The sequence below is a fragment of the Rana temporaria genome, chromosome 3 (genome assembly GCF_905171775.1).
Source record: "Rana temporaria chromosome 3, aRanTem1.1, whole genome shotgun sequence".
NCBI lineage: Eukaryota > Metazoa > Chordata > Amphibia > Anura > Ranidae > Rana > Rana temporaria.
In genome coordinates, this window is record NC_053491.1 from 436,534,319 (window position 1) to 436,556,689 (window position 22,371).

The 22,371-nt window shown below is 42.8% G+C and overlaps 1 protein-coding gene across 2 annotated transcripts in view; it reads left to right on the forward strand.

The window, feature by feature from the left end:
* The window catches only part of COL5A3 (collagen type V alpha 3 chain), a 304,770-nt gene that overhangs the window by 248,375 nt on the left and 34,024 nt on the right, over positions 1-22,371 (forward strand). For both annotated transcript variants that reach the window (XM_040346392.1, XM_040346393.1), the window contains 13 exons: positions 4,384-4,437; positions 4,938-5,045; positions 5,124-5,177; positions 5,269-5,322; positions 7,447-7,491; positions 10,249-10,302; positions 10,968-11,012; positions 12,851-12,904; positions 13,290-13,343; positions 14,472-14,525; positions 15,672-15,779; positions 18,349-18,438; positions 18,580-18,633. In XM_040346392.1, the coding sequence (XP_040202326.1) occupies positions 4,384-4,437; positions 4,938-5,045; positions 5,124-5,177; positions 5,269-5,322; positions 7,447-7,491; positions 10,249-10,302; positions 10,968-11,012; positions 12,851-12,904; positions 13,290-13,343; positions 14,472-14,525; positions 15,672-15,779; positions 18,349-18,438; positions 18,580-18,633 (828 nt within the window). The remainder of the gene's footprint in view (positions 1-4,383; positions 4,438-4,937; positions 5,046-5,123; positions 5,178-5,268; positions 5,323-7,446; positions 7,492-10,248; positions 10,303-10,967; positions 11,013-12,850; positions 12,905-13,289; positions 13,344-14,471; positions 14,526-15,671; positions 15,780-18,348; positions 18,439-18,579; positions 18,634-22,371) is intronic.

Below are 22,371 nucleotides of genomic sequence, written 5' to 3' on the forward strand. Positions count from 1 at the left end.
CTATCGCCAAGGCAAACAGCAGGGGCGACAATGGGCACCCCTGCCGTGTGCCTCTCCCCAAAGAGAAAGTGTGAGATACCACCCCCGATGACCGAATAGTTGCCCTCGGGTTGAAGTACAATAAGCGGACCCAGGAAATGAAGGTTTCCCCAAACCCAAACCTCCCAAGCACCTCCCACAGATACTCCCACTCAACGCTATCGAAGGCCTTCATAGCGTCCAGTGAGAGAAGGGCCCTCCCTCCCACATTATCAGCTGGGGATTGCATGTTTAAGTATAGCCTACGCAGGTTGACGGCCGTCGACTTGTTAGGCATGAAGCCAGCCTGGTCCGAATGCACCAGACTAGTAATGACCCCATTCAGCCGGATCGCTAACATTTTAGCCAGTAACTTAATATCGCTCTGGAGTAGCGATATCGGCCTGTAGGAGCCCGGATCCAACGGGTCCTTCCCAGGCTTTAGTATCAAGACAATGTTAGCTGTACTCATAGAATCAGGTAGGGTCTGTCTTTCCCTGGCTGCATTAAACACCGCTAAAAGTTTCGGTAAGAGAATACCCGCGTATCGCTTATATATTTCAATGGGTAATCCGTCTGCCCCCGGTGCCTTACAGTTAGGGAACTCAGCCAGGGCTGTCTGCAGCTCCTCCAAAGTAAAGGGGGCGTCTAAGGTCCTTCTCTGTTCCCTACCCAACCCGGGGAAGTCAATGCCCTCTAAATAAGTCAAAAGTTCTGCTCTGGTAGATAGTGCCGTCGGGAGGTACAGGTTCTCGTAGAACCCGGCCAGTTCCGCCAATACAAGATCCGGGGAGTTCACTATTTTGCCCTCTTTGTTTTTAATAGCTCCTATGCTGGGGGACCTCCGCTGAGAGTTAGCTATTCTTGCTAGCATACGGCCTGTACTTTCACCCTCCTCAAAGAACGCCAATCTAGAGAAGAATAGTTTCTTTTCAGCCTTTGAGGCTAGCAGCCGCTCATAAGCTGATTGAGCTGACTGCCATACCTCTCTAGCCGCCTCCGTAGGGGTTTGCACGAAAGCCTCCTCCAGGGCCGTTACCTGTTTTTCAAGGTCCTCTTGGAGCCCTGAAGACGCCTTCTTCACCCTGGTAATTTCCCTTATAAGCAACCCCCTCACACAAGCCTTGAATGCATCCCATTGCTCGGACGGGGATTCAGCAAAGCTCTCCCTCTCCAAAAATTCCCTCATGCTCCGTTCCACCTCCTCATGAGACAGGAATAGCTCTAGCCAAAAGGCATTAAATTTCCACGGGGCCCTCGGAAGTGTAGAGGGTGGAGAAATAGTTAATTTTGTCACCAACTGTGAGTGATCGGAGATGCTACGTGGCTTGTAAGTCACTTCCGAGATGGACGGGAGCATAGCAGAGTTACACACTACCAGGTCTATCCTAGACAGTGTCCCATGTGTCTTAGAAAAGCACGAGAACTGTCTGTCCAGTGGGTTCCTTGACCTCCATACATCTATCCACCCTACCTCAGTGAGCAATCTCAGCAATGGGGAGTCCCTCGGAGTGGACGAGGCCCCAGAAATGGGGTGTCTGTCCATCAAGGGACTCAGCCAGCAATTAAAGTCCCCCACTATCAACAGCGGAAGGTCCGGCCTGCCTTCCAAATAGGTCAGCAGTGACCGGAGCACCGCCACTGTGAACGGCGGGGGTATATAAACACATGCCACTATGCAAGTCAGTCTTCCCACCCGACAATGCAGGAAAATAAACCTTCCCTCTGCATCAATACACACATCTATTTCCTGAAAGTCAATGGCCGCATGAATCATTACACTCACACCTCGGGAATAGGAGGTGTGAGTAGAATGGTAGGCCTTACCCACCCAAGCATACTTCAGACAGCACTGCGTTTCAGCAGTCAAGTGCGTTTCCTGCATACATAAAATCATTGGATGATATTTTTTCAGACAGGAGGATACCATCATACGCTTCAGCGGGGAGCCTAGGCCCCTCACATTCCACGAAACTATTGGTAACTCAGCCATTAGGATAAAACATATATAAATGAAAGGGTAGAAAAAATACAAAGAAAACCATCAATCCCAGGCTGACATCAGGAGGCCTAGGAGTGGCGAGGAAAGGACAGTCACTATGCCACGGTGTAATGGTAAGGAAAAAGAGTTCTCGATGTAGGTGGTGAAGGTGCAAAAGCCGTAGGGCCTGGGCCGTCAACTGACCGGTCCCGTAACCATGGCCTAGAATCCGTAAACAAACTTGTATTGCAGCAAAACGAACAACAAAAAAAAAGGAGTTATAAGTCCAGGTCGCCAACAGAGCTGACCCCTCAGCTCCAACAGGAAGCAAACTCCTATAAGGCACTTTTGCTCCACGTGTAATGTGGAGCGATCGCAGTTTCCTTGCAGCTTTACAAGGTGGCTCAAAGAACTCTTCCAAATATAACGTCTCCCAGCAGAACAGAGCACAAACGTAGTCAAATAGAAATAGGATAAGAGCCTTTCTGTGCAGGCGATAACCAGTGTTAAGTGCAGGTCAGCTATTTCCAACAGGGGAAGGGGAAATAGGGGATGGAACTCCATCCCTCAGTTTATAGCATATGCAAACAGTGCTTTCAAAAATTAACGAGCAAGCATGATAACCTGTTTCAGCTCCAGTAGTATCAGTCTCCTTCTTCCTCTCTCTCACGGTGACGCAGGCAGAAAGACACTCGGACCCCATTAACCTGCACGTTGGCCTTCTCTCTGGCATGTCTCAGCACCGCCTCCCTGTCTCTATAGTGCAACAGCTTGGCCAGGATAGGCCTAGGAGGGGCTCCAGGCTGCGGCGGGCGGCCAGGTGTGCGGTGCGCCCGTTCCACCGTAAAAAATGGGGAGAAGGCCTCCTTCCCAAATATCTCCACTAGCCAGCTTTCAATAAAGGTGGTGGGGTCCCGGCCCTCCGTTTTCTCCGGCAACCCCACTATGCGCACATTATTGCGGCGTAAACGGTTTTCGATGTCATCAGCCCTGTTGTTATTGTCCCTGGCCATCTGTACGGCTGCATGGGCCTCCCGGGCAACTGGGGGAAGTCTGTCTTCCACCTCACTCACTCTGCTCTCCACAGCCGTCGTGCGCTCCCTTATCTTCTGCATATCTTGCCGCAGCAGGGATACATCCTCCCTAAGGCCCCCAAACTGTTCTTTCAATGTGTTCACTGATGCAGTACACACATGCACCGCTCTCAATATTTCAGCCAGTGTCGGTTGTTCTGTGTCCCCCGTCTCAGTGTCTGGGTCTGCTTGTACAGTGGGGGGTTGTTCTGCACCATCAACCCGCTCCACACATCTCCAGGCCCCGCCATCCGCCCGTCCCTGCAAGGCCTGCCCTGAGTCCATGGACCGCTCTGCCTCCCCCCCTGTACCTTGTTCCTGGGGGCCCCCAAGCTTCTGCGTGAAGAAGGTCATGTCTCTAGGGTACTCCTTACCCTGGGTCTTAGCGGTTTTTTTGCTGGGCTCACCTCTGGATTTCTCTGTCCCTCGTGGTGTGCGGAGGGCCCGGGCCGCGGCAGCGCCATCTTGGATCTCGAGTGGCGGCCACTCGTCCTGTTTTTTAGTCATTCCACGGGTACAGTGGGCCGGCGGATGGACCGGGAGGTTGCCTGGGTGAGTAGCCAGCTGAACAGCCGTTCAGAGCCTTCGGATCGCTGCTGGGAGAGGATCGTTAGCGGGTGCTGCGGAGGAGCTGTGAGACACACGTCTTCTCACATGCCGGTCTTGGCCACGCCCCCCAAAGGTATACCATTTTAGTCTGATGGGCTTGTGCCTTATGTGTTTACCCAAGAGGACCAAACCCTTTCAAATTTCTTAGGGCAGCCACTAGCCTTGTATGCTAACTTATACATCAGGATAGCCTGGTCAATAAGTTTAAATCAGTGGGTTAGGAGGGTGTCATCATCTACAGTAGATATCCTAATAGACATCTGGAAATGTTGCAAATGCTGGGCAGTTGGAGTACATAGCCAATAAAGCTTGTAACTGCAGACCAAAAGGAGCATATGACTGGGCAGTCCCATACCATATGGTAAACTTTACTATCTTCTCCCAGGCATTTGGGGTTAAGGGTGCTGTCCCATCCTCTGATCCCCTGCATCCCCCACCTCTTACACAGGTCTTCCGCATATGGTGGGAGTAACCAGGAAGTAGTGGGCAGTCAGAAAATAGTGCATGTCAATCCTGATGATGAGTACGGTAAATATGTATAGTCACTGAGGAGAAATAGAAGAGGGGAAAAGGAGCCTAGTCATTTATTTGGTTTAGGTCTGTTTTAACCCACCAGTTTAAAGATTGGTTATCAGATAAAACTTGAATGAATTTACAAGCACCATTCACATGTCTGTATTGGCTATTTTTTCTCTTTAACAGGGTGAAGATGGTTTTCATGGTTCCAAAGGAGACATGGGGATCAAAGGAGACAGAGTAAGACAAAAAAACAAGGACAGCAAAAAAAGTTGCTAGTCTGAAATTATTCCTTATTTTTCCTAATTTTTAGGTAATTTTGGTTGTTTTGCATAATAATAATCTTGAAAACATCCTTGATCTGACTGAGCATTAAATTTTGGGCGTAGAGATTGTTTTCCCACCAAAAGTAACTGTATACCCTTCTGCTGATCCATCCAAACCCAGCAGATGTCACTATAGATGGGCTCCCCTATTTATGAAGCGCTGCCCTTTATGGGATCCAACAATTAGAACTATAATGATGTTATAGAACAAGTGGGAAAGACCACCGGTGCATGTTAAATTAAAGTATAAGTAAATATATCTGAAACAGTAAAAGTCACAATATGTTTTAAAGGCTCAAACCCTTATTATTCAAAAAGGAAATTGTATGGGTGAGCCGGTAATAGAAATTTATTTTTCAGTTCCTTCATCTTACAGTTTCAACCTTATCCTTTTGTTTGATGGTGCCATTATAGGGGGATTCAGGAACATTAGGAGTACGTGGAGAGGATGGTCCTGAAGGGCCAAAAGGGCAGTCTGGACCATTTGGAGAATCGGGCGCATCAGGAATTCCTGGAGAAAAGGTAGTATCTCTAGATGATTGGGCACTGTACTTGTTGTTGTCAATCTTGATATTATATGGATCTATTTCCTGTCACTAGGGAAAGTTAGGAGTTCCAGGCCTCCCAGGATACCCAGGACGTCTGGGTGCAAAAGTAAGTATATCTGACTGACCCAAGTATCTCTTTCCTATTTATTAGGAAACTATGCTATGGAACAGCATTGATTAGATGTGTCTCATTTCAGGGTTCTACAGGATTTGCTGGGCCACTTGGTTTGGCTGGAGAAAAGGGCAAGAGGGTGAGTTCTGAGAAATTCAGAGTTCTGTTTTTGAAAGGTCACTATATCCAAACTCACTTTTGGCTGGCTGCTGACAATTCATCGTTTCTTAGAGCATCCATACAAAGTGAAATATTTTTGGATGGACTTTTTAATTGTATTAGTGTGCTTATCTAAGTGTACTGTATGAAACTTTAGCATCCATAAAGGAACAGTAAGAGGAATGTGTGAAAATAGAAGCTTGATTTCAATAGATTCAATTTTATTTGAATACTGGTTCCTATTTACTGTATCTATTCATCCATATATTTGATCCACATACAATCTCTTCTATTCACATTTAATCTTTAAATTCTTATATATTCTCTTACTTCCTATTCCACCTAGACTATATCTTTCTGTATAACATTCCTTCAACTCAACAAAGAGCTAGACAGCTCAAATAAAAACATATCTTGTTGTCAGTGTGTTTTAGTGACCGATGTAAAGAAAAAATGCCACGCTAATTTTAAATTGTCTAATCACCTTGAAATGCAATAACGAACAAGCACGATCAATAGTTATTCAAAAATTAAAAACGTATCACTCAAAATACATAAAGTCCATGCAGATGTGACAAATAGTCCTCAAACTATGACCCCAATTGCTTCTGTATTAAATATTTAATGTATGTTCCGCCACGTGTCCACTCCCCATTATTGCATAAAGACTTACCAAAAATGCTGTGAACCCCAATGTACAGTATGGGAAGTGAGATTGAATATATGTATACATTGCACTGCAGTTAGTGCGGGGGTGTGGAACTCCACTAATTCTCTAAAACTGCTCCCCTCAACAGGCCATGCATATGGGAGAAAGCAAAGAAATAGCCCCACAAGCCAATAGTATAAAATCTACAAGAAGATATGTTTTATTATATCAGTTAACCTCCCTGGCGGTATCCCCGAGCGTGTAGATGTGCAGAGTGTGCAGCGGCACGGCTTACCTGCTCGCAGCATCCACAGACAAGTTACTTACCTTGTCCCTGGATCCTGCGATGCATCCCCGCTGTGTGAGCGAGCGGGTCCTCGCTCGATTCACAGTGTCCCCGTGTGCCGCCGATCTCCGTTCCCTGCGACATTACGACGCACGGGGGCGGAGAACGGCGCCAAATTCAAAAAAGTAAACAAACATATTACATACAGTATACTGTAATCTTATAGATTACAGTACTGTATGTAAAAAATACACACACCCCTTGTCCCTAGTGGTCTGCCCAGTGTTCTGCATGTACTTTTATAAAATAAAAACTGTTCTTTCTGCCTGAAAACTGTAGATTGTCCAAAAGTGTCCCTTTATGTCAAAAATGGTTTTAGAGCAGCTAGAAAACAGCGATAATAAATTAGAATAACTTGCAGAATTGTGCGATAGCGATTTGTGGGGAAATTCGTCATAAAAAAATAAAAGTAATGACAGCGACAATTCTGCAACTGAGCAAATTTCAGTGATTTTGAGTTGATTACATTATTGAATAATTTTTATTATAATGATATTATTATTTGTTATAATTATTTATAATTATTTATTATATTATAATTTATAACTTTGTTTTTAAAAAAAAATCATACCCGGGATGCCTACTACACTCTTGTTTGGTCAGATTTAAGTGAGTTATTCCTAAGAATTACAGACCTACAGTATAAAACGCCAAATTTCCTTGCAAAATAATTGTACCACTTTTGGTACGTAATTCCAGACAGAATCATACCGCCAGGGAGGTTAAAACAATGAATGGCATTAAACAAACTACATATCCCAGAATTCCATTAGCATTCATGTGCAAAATTGGTGACATCACAGCCTCAAGCCCTTCCCCACACGTTTCATCAAAGCTGATGTCATCAGAGGCTCCTGATGACTTCAGATTTGACTAATCCACAAAATAAGAGGATTATTCCTCAATTCAGGAAAGTAGACAGAACCATACAAATCGTTGCCTCAGACTTTTGACTTTCATTAGCATTTTCCATCACTAATGTCCATTTGTATCCTGTGAAATTAGTGTGACAAGTACAGTACATGAATATATGACTATTACCAATAGCAAATAAAGTGCAAATAAAAAATAAAAATAACTTTGTTTTTTACATCTTTTTTTTTCTCTAGGGAAGAGGAGGACAGCCCGGAGCACCAGGACAGCGGGGACCCTCGGTAAGAAAATATTTTAAATGATGCACTCTTAAAACAAGAACAATAATAACTCATTATACTCTACTGTAGTGCAAATTAATAGCATATGTATATTAATACAGTATATAGTAGTGTAGAGAAGAGAAGCATAAGATTGGTAATATAGGAACAGTTTTAAGACATGATTTTTTTTTAAAAAGGCAATGAATACTGATAGGCAGTAACCAATATTAACTCATCAACTGGATTACAATGTGTTAGATAACTACTACATTACTGCATTTGCTCCGTAATTTGCGGCGGCGTATCATAAAAGGGGCCGGCGTAAGCACGCGTAATTTAAATGATCCCGTAGGGGGCATGGATCATTTAAATTAGGCGCGTTCCCGCGCCGAACGTACTGCGCATGCTTCGTCGGGAAAATTTCCCGACGTGCATTGCGGTAAATGACGTCGCAAGGACGTCATTGGCTTCGACGTGAACGTAAATGGCGTCCAGCGCCATTCACGAACGAGTTACGCAAACGACGCAAAATTTGAAAATCGCGACGCGGGAACGACGTCCATACTTACCATTGGCTGCGCCTCCTAATAGCAGGAGCAGCCTTACAGCGAAAATGACGTACGCAAACGACGTAAAAAACGAGCGCCGGCCGCGCGTACGTTTGTGAATCGGCGTTAGTATGCAATTTGCATACTTTACGCTGACAACTACGGGTGCGCCACCTAGCGGCCAGCGTCAGAATGCACCCTAAGATACGACGGCATAAGAGACTTATGCCAGTCGTATCTTAGGCTACAGTCGGCGTATCTAGCTTTCTGAATACAGAAAGTAGATACGCCGGCGCTACTTAGCAATCACGCTGCGTATCTATGGATACGCAGGCGTAATTGCTCTCTGAATCTACCCCAATGTTTTTTTCAACCCGATCATTAAAACGGCCTTGCCTACACACGATCGTGAAAAAAAATGCTCTAGCAAAGCGCGGTGACGAACAACACGTACAACGGCACTATAAAGGGGACGTTCCATGCGGATGACGCCACCCTTTGGGCTGCTTTAGCTGATTTCGTGTTAGTAAAAGACGATTCACGCTTTTCAGTCTGTCACTGCATGATGAATGTGCTTACTCCATTACAAACGGTAGTTTTACCAGAACGAGCGCTCCCGTCTCATAACTTGCTTCTGAGCATGTCCGTTTTTTTCACGTCGTTAAAGCCCACACACGACCATTTTTTACAATCTTAAAAACGACAACGTTAAAAACGTTGTGAAAAAATAGAGCATGTTCAAAATTTTTAATGCCCATTTTTTAGATTGTGAAAAATGCTGTGGAGCCCACACACGATCGTTTTAAATGACATAAAAAAAACGTCATTTTTTAGAACCCGAAAAACGGTCGTGTGTACGTGGCATAAGATGTGTACGAAGGATTACCTGGTACTGTACAAAAGTTCATCTTACTTGAATTATTTCATGGTTAAGAACTGCAGCTAGTGTATTTTTGAGGGGTTAAAGCCTCCCCCTTCTTCAGGGTTTAAGCAGTTGATGTTAATAAAATCTTTAAAGAAGGCACCAAGGGGCCTGTGTTAAGGCTGGATGAAGACGAGCAAGAGACGTTCGTTTTCATCAAACACTGGTCCTTTAGGGCATTCTTTTGTGATTCTGACTGCTCAAGTCCATGAAGAAGGGGCAGGCTTTTTTCCCCCAAAATGTGTAGACTGTATCTGATGCTCTCAACCTTTAAAGATGAACTTTGTACCAAGCTTTCCTATGTACACATCCAAGAATTTACTGTCTAGCGTGTGCTCCCTTTGTCCCTATGGTAGCAGCCAAGAACCAGAACAGAGTCCACCCATACTATATTTCAATCACAGATCTGCTTCCTTGAAGGAAAAATCACTTTACGGTAGATCTATTGGAACCAATGTTCACTTCTATTGGTCCTGTGCTACACACACATTAGATATATTGGCCCAGATTCACGTAGAATCGTGGCGGCGTAACGTATCGTAGATACGTTACACCGCCACAAGTTTTCATCGCAAGTGCCTGATTCTCAAAGCACTTGCATGAAAACTTACGCTGGCGGCCTCCGGCGTAAGCCTGCGTAATTCAAAGGGGTGTGTGCCATTTAAATTAGGCGCGCTCCGTTTTGAAATTCCCGCCGTGCTTTGCGAGAAGTGACGTCATTTTTTCGAACGGCGACGTGCGTAGCGTACTTTCGTATTCTCGGACGTCTTACGTAAGAACAAAAAATTTTCAAATTTCGACACGGGAACGACGGCCATACTTTATACAGCACATACGTGTGCTGTGTAAAGTTAGGGCAGCAAAAACGACGACTAACTTTGCGACGGGAAACTAGACTAGCAGCGACGTAGCGAACGCGAAAAACCGTCGTGGATCGCCGTAACTACTAATTTGCATACCCGACGCTGGTTTACGACGCAAACTCCCCCCAGCGGCGGCCGAGGTATTGCATCCTAAGATCCGACAGTGTAATTCAATTACACCTGTCGGATCTTAGGGCTAACTATGCGTCACTGATTCTATGAATCAGTCGCATAGTTAGGAAGACCCTAAAACAGAGATACGACGGCGTATCAGGAGATACGCCGTCGTATCTCTTTTGTGAATCTGGGCCATAGTATCTAGGACCTATTTAGAAAGGTGATAATGTTTTACTAAAATGTCCTTTACATTTCTCTTTAAAAGAAAAGCTGCCAGCATCAACCACTGTGGTCACATTTAACAGTCTTTTCCTTTTGGTTTCAGGGCACAAGAGGTGAAAGAGGTCAAAGTGGGCCAACTGGAAAGCCGGGGCTAAAGGTGATCTTTCAGTTTTAATCAACTCATATATATTTTCTATCTTTCCTTGTTGCTATCACTATACTTTCCAGATTGCATATAGCCTAACCTGCCAATATGCACAATCCTGTTCAGCCAGTCTTGTCATTCACACTCCCCTGCAACACTGTATAGCCGGCAGGGTGACACCTCTATTTCCTATTGTAGATTTGCAGATTCCTGTATTACCTAAATGCTCATTAGTGTAACAATTATACTACTAAAGATCTTACTATGCTCCTCTTGCAAACTAACTAAAAAACTCTCTGCCCCATTCCCAGCTTTCAGTTAAATTGATAATGCTGCCAATGTAATAAAGCGTGACAGGCCCCAAGTGTATAATTTTCCACTCTAGGCCTGATATTTGCTATGCAGTCGACTGTGAGAAGATATTTTAAAGATACATTTTAGGCACTGGTATTATTTTATATACATTTATTGATTTTATAAATACATTCACACCTGTTTTTTTTCTTGGAGGTAATTGGGTGTATCTGCTCTCTGATTGTTTTGCATTTGGCTTTTTTGCAATTATAATACATGTGAAAAAACAATTCTCTTTCTCTCCCAGAAATTTTGGTACAATCTAACAGCATTCTGCATAGAAAATTTACTTTATAATATCTAATCTCCTTATCATTTTGCAGGGAGATTCTGGCCATGATGGTATTGCTGGAACCGCTGGAGAGAAGGTCAGTACGTTCCTATAATGTTATGTTGTTACTGTAGCACTTTTGTTATTACACAATAAACTATTGTATATCAAAAAAGATTTGTTCAAAACTGATAAAAATATTTTGGGATAATGGGTACTATGAATGGAGGATGAATGAAAAGTCTGCCTCTTCCATCCATAGAGCGCTTCTCATTGATGGAAGGTATTTTCTGCTTCTGTAAAATAGAGGAGGAGAACAGAAGATCTCTCCTGGTTGAGCATAATCGGCACTCTTGATGAGTGCTTATGACAGGTCCAGTGGCTGTATTAACCCTAGAAGATTACTGGTGTGTGTGTGTGGGGGGGGGGGGTACAGAGATCTTCATATTTTAATGAAGACAGGAGCCACCAGCACAAGGGACTCTTCTCATTGAATATAAGTACCATGCCTTGTGCTGATTAAAAAAACAAAACTTAGGCTTTAATTAAATAGCAGAAAAGAGCAAGAAAGTCTCCATCCAAAAAACGCTCAAATATCAAAAAGTATGGTTGAAACCCAACAAAGAACACAAAGTAAAACTATAGCTTGAAAATGAAAGAATAGAGCGAGTAGCCAAGTTTAAATTTCTTGGAATATGGGGTCAATAAACATGTGATGGGTGATGTTGATGTCAGAGTTGGAATTGCCAAGACCAAAGTTTTTGGAGACGTAAAGAGCTGATGAGGAACCATCTCCCTCTAAACACAAATAAAATATTCTTACAAACACAGGCCTGTTCCGTTCTCAGGTATGACGGGGAAATGTTTTTTCTCACAATGTCTCTAAAATACAAGATCACAAGATCTGAATTGTGGTGCTACAGGAGGATCCTGTAGCACCAGCTGGATGGGCATGGTCATGAAAATCAGCTGGATAGACATAGTCATATGGTGCAAAGCGTTGGTGAAGCAAAGCCAATTTTTCGACCACTGCATACTTGCACATTATGACTCCTTTACCTCCAAGTCTCTTCTTCTCTGATGTTGTGAACTTCAAGCTCCCCACATCCATTCTGTCCCCACCAGTGCCAAATTATTGTCCTCTTCTTACAGGTTTGCTGTCCTCTTGCTTTGCCATTGGAGCAGGCACTGCTGATGTCACTCGCACTCATTTGTGCTGGAGTTACATTATCTTCTTGGCACCTGGCTCCATTCCCGGCATTTGTGAGAATAAGAAAATGTACACTGTAATGCAAATGTGCTGCAGTTAGTGTACAGGTTTTAAAAAAATAGATCGCAAGTAATTTAAAATACTTTTTTGACAAAAAAAGACTTATAAATTCTCTTCTACCAAAAGTCCATATGTGCTGGTAAGGTTTACTTCTGCTTTAAACTTTAAAAAAAAGTTTGATTTAAGTAAGATTTCAGAAAGCAAGATGGCCCCTTTATTTTATATACTCACAGAGACCCATTGATAGGGTAAAAAGAACAGACATCTTATCCGCTGTTATTATTTTTTACCAATTACCAAGAAGTGTTTTAAAATGTCTTGAAACACTCAACTTTAATAAACCCAAAGACATAAGAAGGAGGTCAGAAGATCTGAACGCAACAGGATCCTTCTGTAGACCAGCTGTGGCATAAATATGACTGGCTGCCTAATGGCCTAGGGATATCTGCACAAGTCAGTTGCTCCCCACAGAAATGTGATAATTTCACGACCCAAATATTTAGTCCTATGCCTATGGGAGAAAATACATTTTCGTTCAATAATCGCATTAAATAATTCGTTTTTTTTATAGTGGTCTAGTGTTAATTTTTTTCTAGGGTCATCATATCTTATAGCACTTTTTTTTTTTAAAGATGTCACATTTGAGATTCTTATCTTTATTCCAGGGACCAATGGGCGCCGTAGGGCCAGTTGGATTTGCAGGACCAAAAGGACCCAATGTAAGTTAATCAGTTATTAATTGTAGCTGACAGTTTGATTATATAATCATTGGCTTATTTATTATGATTATGCACTAGTTCCTGTCAGCCACAATATATTATGCAATACTGTGTATTTATTTACCACATGGTGTGACCATTATGAATGTATATATACTTGGTATCATTACATGGTGCAGTGTGATCATTATCAGTGTGTGTATTTATATTTATATATATACATATATATATATATATATATATATATATATATATATATATATATATATATATATATATATATATTCAATATCATTATACAGTGCAGTGTGATCATTATCCCCAAGTTATCGTATTGCTACATTAAAGTCTATCCTTATGATCTGATTTTATATTTCTTTTACAGGGACCCGGAGGGAAGGATGGGCTACCTGGACATGCAGGCACAAGAGGAGAGCCAGTAAGTTTGGTGCTTCATCTATAGTAACTCAAGCCTGTCTTAGTATAGTGTAGGCTGTTTCAGGCTTGACATTGAACTCAGATGACTTCCATGACTCCTGCATCAGTCCTGGAACTGAACACACAACTTCCATAATCTTGTGTCAGGCCTGGCATTGAATATGCATGTCTTCCATGGCTCCTGTGTCAGGCCTGGCATTAAACACACATGACTTCCATGGTCTTGTGTCAGGCTTAGCATGGAACATACATTACTTCCATGGTCTTGTGTCAGGCCTGGCAGAGAACATACATGAATTCCGTGGTCTTGTGTCAGTCTTAGCATTGAACGCACATGACTTCCATGGTCTTGTGTTAAACCTGGCAATAAACACACTTATATGGTTCTGTGACAGGCCAGGCATTGAACACACTTGACTTTCATTGTCTTGTGTCAGGCCTGGCATTGAACACACATTGAACACACATGACTTCCATCGTCTTGTGTCAGGCCTGACATTGAATATGCATGTCTTCCATGGCTCCTGTGTCAGGCCTGGCATTGAACACACATGACTTCCAAGGTCTTGTGTCAGGCTTGGCATGGAACACACATGACTTCAATGGTCTTTTGTTAGGCCTGGCAATAAACACACTTCTATGGTTCTGTGACAGGCCAGGCATTGAACACACATGACTTCTATTGTCTTGTGTTAGGCCTGGCATTGAACACACATGACTTCCATGGTCTTGTGTCAGGCTTGGCATTGAATACGCATGACTTCCATGGTCTTGTGTTAGGCCTGGCAGAGAACAGCCATATTTGTAACTGCTCCCCAATTTAAATTCTAAAACTGAATACTGTTAAGCCTTACAATGAACACACATGACTTCTATGTTCCTGTGTCAGGCCAAGCATTTGAGCAAACATGACTTCCATTGTCTTGTGTCAGGCCTGGTATTGAACACAAATGACTTCCATAATCTTGTGTCAGGCCTGGCATTGAATATGCATGTCTTCCATGGCTCCTGTGTCAGGCCTGGCATTGAACACACATGACTTTCATGGTCTTTGATTGCTCCTCAATTTAAATTCTAAAACTGAATACTGTTATGACAGATATTGATACATTTTATCTTTGCATTCTAGGGATTTCAAGGCAAAACAGGTCTTCCAGGACCAACTGGAGTTGTTGGACCACAGGTATGTCTTGCATTAATTTAAGGGAGTGTTATTCATTGTGTTTCACATACATTATGTAGTAAAGAAATAAATATTCCTATGTTAGGTACCTTTGAACCTAAATAATTTACACTGTGAAGCCTCAATCTACAGCCCATGATGAAGAGCTCCACCCAGCATTGTCATGTGTTTATTATAGGTGGAGGGTGGCTGTTTCAATTTTTACATCCTTGTTCTCTCACTGCTCCAGCAGTTCACTGATAATAAGGTGATTGAGAGGTGAAAACAGCTGGAATAATATGAGGGCAGGTTGAAGCATTAGCCAGTCAAAATTTAGTATTGAGATCATCCCAATAAAAGTAAAATTCTGATTTCAGCTGGAACAATATGAGGGCAGATTTGTGCATTAGCCAGTCAAATTTTAGTATTGAATTTAGCTCAATAAAAGTAAAATTCTGATTGGATACTGTGGATAATTGGATTGTGCACACTGCTCCTTGTCTTGCTTTACTAATCAGCCCCTAGAAAACATATCTACAGTGCGTTGTGTGTTTTAAAGGAAGCAAAATCAAAATACAGTATAAAAGTGGTTGTAAATCCTTATCTACAGTATACTCAATGAAGTGACTGGTCTAAGATGATACACAGAGATGAGATAAATCCTCCTACATAAGTTTTACCTGTTTCTCTGCAGTCTTCTCTCCTCTACACCCTTTAAAGTGCTGAATATTTAAAGCTTGACAGAGCTGGCCAAAAAAAGGGGGTGGAGAGCTGAAGTCACACTCTGCAGAGCTCAGTGAGGAGACCTCTTGGAGCTGATTGGAGGGAAGAGACACACCCCTTCATACAGCTCACAGGAAAGGAGCTAAGGCTGTCAATCAGCTGGAACTCCCTCCCCTGTCACCTTTTTTCTCTTAGTGTCAAGAAAACTTGTCAACAGTGATTTATGCTGATAGCAGAGGAACAAAGCAGATGACAGAAATGAAACGTAGTGCTCCTAATTGAGACAAGTATATACTATAGAGGGATATGCTTTTTTTATATTTTATGTCTGAGGTTTACAACCACTTTAAGATAATTTGTAAGTAAATACAATTGTGTAATTACACATCAATGCTTTTCTTTTGAAAACGTCTGATCTAAAAGTATTCCTTTACATTTGTCCAGGGCAAGTCAGGTGAAACTGGTCCAATGGGAGAACGAGGTCATCCAGGGGCACCAGGATCTCCAGGAGAACATGGATTGCCAGGTGCAGCCGGAAGGGAAGGAGCCAAGGTATGGTAAAATGTGTCTGGACTCTAATATCTAATGTGAAATTAATGTCTAATGTCTATAGGTATAACTAAAAGCAAAACTTTTTTTTACTGTTGGCTAGAGTTGAGAGGAATTAGAACATCTTTCGTGTTTTTATTGCTCTGTTTCCCCATTAAGGAATATTTGTCCCGTTTACTGTTATCACCAAAAGTGAATGAAAATCCTCAAATTTGGGTTCTCCCCAAGAGAGTAATAAATAGGAAATCTTTCAATGGGGGCACCAATTCAGTGATTTTTCCACTTTGAAGACAGGAAAACCCAAAAATGGAACTTCCGCTTTTCGGAACCCTCACATTTGGCACCTTTCTGGGGGGAGGGGGTGCAGATACCTGTGTAAGACAGGTATTTGCACCCACTTCCGGGCATAGACTTCCGTGGGAGGCTCCCCCCCCCCCCCCCCCGCTGTCTCCTAGGCAACACACTGGTCCCAGGAGAGAGCAGGGACCAGTGAGGACAGGCTGCACCACTCGCACATGCTCAGTAGGGAACCGGGCACTGATTCCCTCACCGAGGATGGCAGCGGGGGCAGCCGAGAGACGGGAGGGATTGCTCGGCCTCGGCTACCGACATCGCGGGCGCACTGGACAGGTAAGTGTCCATTTTTTAAAAGTATTTGTAGCTGCTGGCTTTTAAAAAAAAGAAATTCGAGTGAACTTCCGCTTTACATTCGAGTGAACTTCCGCACTGCATAGATGCCAACTGTCCCTAATTCTGTGGGGATGGTTTTGGTTTTCGAAGATGAGTCCATTAACATTTTTGATCCTGAAAATGCCTATTACTGAAGTTCTCTTTTAAAGACTAAAGCTGCTGTTAACTATAAGATGAGAATTTTACAAAACAGGTCAGGTGAGGCCCTCCTCATTCTTTGCAAAAGCCTACCAGTTGATCACTCTCAGGAGAGATGATTGATCATATTTTGCAAACCTTTCTGTTTTGCTTTCCCTCCAAAGAGGAGAGAACTGTGCTGAGGGGTATGGTGGCAATTACGTTTTGGACAGGAATTGAAATATATTTTGGACTGGTGGCCCTGAAAAAGGTAAATTTTCGGATTCCGGCGCCTGAATTAAAGCAGCAAGGGTGTTTTTTTAAGCACCTGATTAAAGCCATAGGCTCTAATAGGCTTCAAAAAAGGTGGACTCGGAGCGCCGAGCATTGCGCTTGGAGCCCACCCAGGTGTGTTAGAAAAGCAAATACATTTTTGCTATTCTAACACTTAACCGCCTCCCCACCAATCAGGAAGCGTGGGTCTAATACCTGTAACCTGATTGGCTGAAGGCACAGGCGCCCCTATTGGATGCCTACCAGAATGGAAGAAGAAAGAAGGGGGAAGCATGGAGGACACAGGAGATGTCCCACAGCTCACCGCCATCCCCCGCTGCCTGACCCACCACCAAGACGGGGTAAGTGCTAGGAAGACAGCGGGCAGGTGGAAGTCTCAGTGGTTGCATATGATGGGCACAAGTGACTGCATAATAGGGCACAAGTGACTGCATTTGATAGGCACAAGTGGCTGCATAAGATGGACACAAGTGGCTGCATATAATGGGCACAAGTGGCTGCATTTGCAGTCACAAGTGTCTGCATATGATAGGGCACAAGTGTCTGCATATGATGGGGCACAAGTGTCTGCATATGATGGGGCACAAGTGTCTGCATATGATGGGGCACAAGTGTCTGCATATGATGGGGCACAAGTGGCGGCATATGATGGGGCACAAGTGGCTGCATTTGATGGGGCACAGTGGCTGCATTTGATGGGGCACAGTGGCTGCATTTGATGGGCACAATGGCTGCAATTCATGACACAGTGGCTGCATTTGATGGGCACAGTAAGGCTGCAATTGATGGGTTTTTTGGGGGGGGTTTTCAGTTTGTTTGCGCCACCCCAAAAATTTTGAGCACCACTGACCTAGACCAATGACACATTGCATTGTACACTTTCTTTAGTCCACAGAAATCTGGCCCTACCATGAAAGGGCTAGTTTGCAGTCTTTGCCTCCCAGTCCAAATGATCTCAGTCCTCCTCGGCCTCCAATATAGCAGCACAAAGACCATCAGGTCACTTTATTTTTCTACCCTGTTGGTAGACATAAATGTATACTCTCAGCCCAGCCAAGCATTGTTGCCTGAGGATGGCTGGATCATCAAAAATAAATTTTGCAAAGCTTGCAACTACTATTAAATGAGTGTTAGCCCATTTGTTGGATAAAGAAGACTGCAGCAAGCAAGTGAGATAACATTTTTGGGGAAGGTTCCCTTTCTGTTTTCTAATCCAAATTGATGTAAGATTGTCTCTCCTCCTTCATATGTATGGATGGCATTCAGTGGATGTGATGAAGTACTTCGAGGTTCCTATCTATTCCACTAATTGCTGTCAGACCATCATTTCCCAAACAAATATGGTGGGGATACATGTTCTCCTTTATGGATCTAAAGTTTACTGGATTTTTTTTGTTCATCAATTGCTGTAAAAACGTGCTATTCTATATGTCAGTGTTATTAAAACAGTAAATGTTGTTTTGTATAACAGGGAGATCCTGGTACTTCTGGCAATTCTGGTAAAGCTGGACCTCAAGGGCTTCGAGGGTTTCCAGGCGCAAGAGGAATCGCAGGAGAAGCAGTACGTTTTTACATCTCACACCTAGGTTAAATTAATGTGCTCTAAAAGCTTGTAACCAATAATTATTTATAGCTCTTTGTACAGTGTAGAAGCATATTATACTCTATGTAATAATAATTTGTGTCACTTTGTCCATTATAGGGTGCAGCTGGGCTAAAAGGTGGAGAAGGTCCAGTAGGTCTAGCAGGTGTAGTGGTAAGTTTTGCCAAATTGGTGTAATAGTAATATATTGCTCACTCCTGCAGAATGCGCTGGATATGATGGGTTCTCTGTTCTGCCATGACTCTTTAAGCTTCTTGGACCCCACTGATACATACACCTGTGTAACTTAAAAGGTAGTATGCTACCACTGTATTATAATGCACAAAAAACAGGCCACAAGCAACTGGATGATAGACTGAAAGGATATATTATAGCAAGGCAGTTTAACAATGTAAGAAACAACAAGCAGGCAATTGAACATGTTTAAAGATGCTTTACTAGTTAATGTAAAAAGTCACAAGGTATTCAAAAAATATAAATTAGTTTTATTGAAAAAATATATATATATATATATATATATATATATATATATATATATATGTATGGAAAATTTTACATTATTGGTAGTAAAGGCTACACTACACATTGGAACGGATCCAAGAGATCAAAGGGCATACCAGGAGGGGACAGCACAACGTGGGAGGCAAACAATTATTATGTTGAGAACACTGACAACACATAAACAGACAAAAAAGATGATGCAGAGCCCAGTTCTGTCTATAGGGTGAAAACAGATAACCCACTGGGTTATCTGTCTTCACCCTATAGACAGAACTGGGCTCTGCATCATCTTTTTTCTCTGTTTACGTGTAATGTAAAATTTTCCATATATATATATATATATTTTTTTTTTTCAATAAAACTCATTTATATTTTTTATATTATATTTTTATATTTATATTATATTTTTTGAATACCTTGTGACTTAATCACTTAATTAATCAAGTCCTCCCAATTTAAAGTCCCACTGAGGAAACACACTCCTCGGAATGTATACAGATAGTCTATTTTTTAGGGATGTGGTAGGACTTAGGTGTACATACTTGCAACATTGGACACCTTCACCATTTTTTTTACTAGTTAATGTAAACACTAACCCATAATATGGCAATCAACTGAACTCTAGTGATGCTAAACCAAAGTATAACTGGTGCAAACTGGGTTAAAAGTATTAACATCAACTGGCCCAAAATAATTAAGATCATCTGGGCACACTACACATACAGCCTCAATAGCGGGTGGGCATATGCGTCCCTGACAAAGTATGTGGCGCCTAATTGCCTAATATTATCCAGTTATCATTGGGGGCCCTTTTGTAAGAGGGTGCACGTGTAGCTGTCCTTTTAGTGTGTGCAACGGATGGCTGATGGGCTGTTAAACAAGGAGCAGTCTCTATTGCATCAACTGTGTGAGATAAACACAGATGGTTCAGCTCACCACTAATGGTCCAGTTCACTTTGCGGTCTGCTGTCCCAGAAGTCTCATTCCTCACATTCAAGTCCTCCCGATAAGTTCCTTCTGATCAGGTCTTCACGATCAGGTCTTCACTGGCTCTCCCAGACTGGAGGCACACATGGCAACAAGTCCCTCCAGCTTTAGGTCCCAGCATGGCAGGAGAACTTTCAGTGTCTCAGTCCTTGGTATTTGGTGTGGGCTCATACACCCCAGTAATAGGTCTGCACTCTCTTGGTCCTCCTTGGCAAAGACTTCTATTGTCCATGGCCTGCACAGTCTTAGCAAGGGCCACAGGTCTGTAAAGCCTGGCTTTTTCCTGCAAAAGAACCATATCTGTTCAGAATTGCCTGGGAAAAGTCCTATCTATATTGTGCGAATACTTGGTAGTGAAGTCCACGGCTCCATGGTGGCCACTGCATAGCAAGTCTTCTTGCCGGTGATTGACTCAGATCCAGGGGCGGACTGACAATTTATGGGGCCCCCAGGAAATAGGAGATTATGGGGCCCCTGGGCAATAGGAGATTATGGGGCCCCCAGGCAATAGATTATGGGGCCACACAGTATACACACACACATACAGTATACATACACATTATACACACACAGACACACAATATACACATATAGTATACACACACAGTATACATACACACAGAATACACATACACACACTGAAAGGGTACTGGAGAGGCGGGCAGCTATAAACTTGGGATTTTTAAAAAACACAGATTTTTACATACTGTCCCTGGTTTTACTGAGGCTGGCAACCCTGATGGGGCCCCCTGGCGGCTAGGGTCCTTGGATGTGCCCCAGTGCCCAAATGGTCAGTCCGCCCCTGCTCAGATCCTTTGTTGCCAGGAGCAAGCAGGGGTTTTCACACAGAGCCTACTCTGCTCACACAGCAGGGAAGTGGGTGAGAGGAACGCAGCATGCTCTGGTCACACAGAAGGGAAGCAATGAGTGAGAGCCGGCTGCTGCATAACACACGGAAGTCCCTGCTCTTTCACTGCTTACAATGGGGGAGAGAAGTAAGAAAGAGCTGCACATAGCCGACAGAGAGAAAGCTACACAGTAATAAGGCAAACTAATAGCAAGCTAAATTAACAGAATAGAGATCCCTTGAATAAAGCTTACTGTTGTAAGCTTATGCCGCGTACACACGATCGGTCCATCCAATGAGAACGGTCTGATGGACCGTTTTCATCGGTTAACCGATGAAGCTGACTGATGGTCAGTCGTGCCTACACACCATCGGTTAAAAAAACGATCGTGTCAGAACGCGGTGATGTAAAACACGACGACGTGCTGAAAAAAACGAAGTTCAATGCTTCCAAGCATGCGTCGACTTGATTCTGAGCATACGTCGAAATTTAAAACAAGATTGCTTTTTTTTAACCTATGGATAAATATCCGATGGGGCCCACACACGATCGGTTTGGTCCGATGAAAACGGTCCATCAGACCGTTGTCATCGGTTTGACCGGTCGTGGGTACGCGGCATTAGTCGTATTTGTCTTTCCTTGAAGAACCATTAATAATTTTTCTTTCTGGTATTCATTAATGGTCTTTGTGTTTCTATGTCTACATGATCTTTGTATTCCTACAATTTTTCTTATGTGATGTATGTAATGTGTCTGTGTTTGGCAGTATGACCTTCACACCTACTACATGGCCAAATGTGAATGGACACCCCTCCAAATTATTGGGTTCAGATATGACCAGTAAAGATTTGCGTCCATGCTACAGCATGGAAATACATTTTAGGACAATTGTGCACTTCTACTCTTGTGGCAACAGTTTGAGGGAGGCCTTTTTTATTTGCATTACTGTCCCCCTGTATACAAAGCCAGCTCTATAAAAACAACACATTTATGGTGCAAATCTTCTGTTCTACCTTATCAAAAAATTATTTATGCTGGATATTTCAAATTCTATAGTAAGGAAAAGATGATCACTTGCCTGGATGTGTGGATGTGGTATAAATACTACACCTTCAAAAAATAATGAATAAATATCAATGGAAACAAATACCTTTTTTAATATTTCAAATTGTGACATGGTATCTGCATGTCACAGAAGAAATTGAGATTTGACAAAACAGGTATTTAATTTTTTTAGCTTATCAATTTGGTAACCCCTTCTCTTCTGTAGCCTCATTGTCCTGTTTTTAGCCAAGCGGTTGGAGAACCCAGTCTGGTCTTCTGATGTTGTGGATTCTAAGATGCTATTTTCCATACCACTGCTGTAGAGAATGGTCATGTAATGAAATGCAGACTGACTTTGAGCTTAAAGAAGTGTGACGGACCCATCCGTATACTGGACATATTGTGTTCGTCTGCTTGCTATTCCCCAATAATATGCCCTCAGTTCCAGGCTATCTGGGGATACGTTATATGAATATAAAATGTTCGGCAGTTATAAAGTTATAGACTGTTA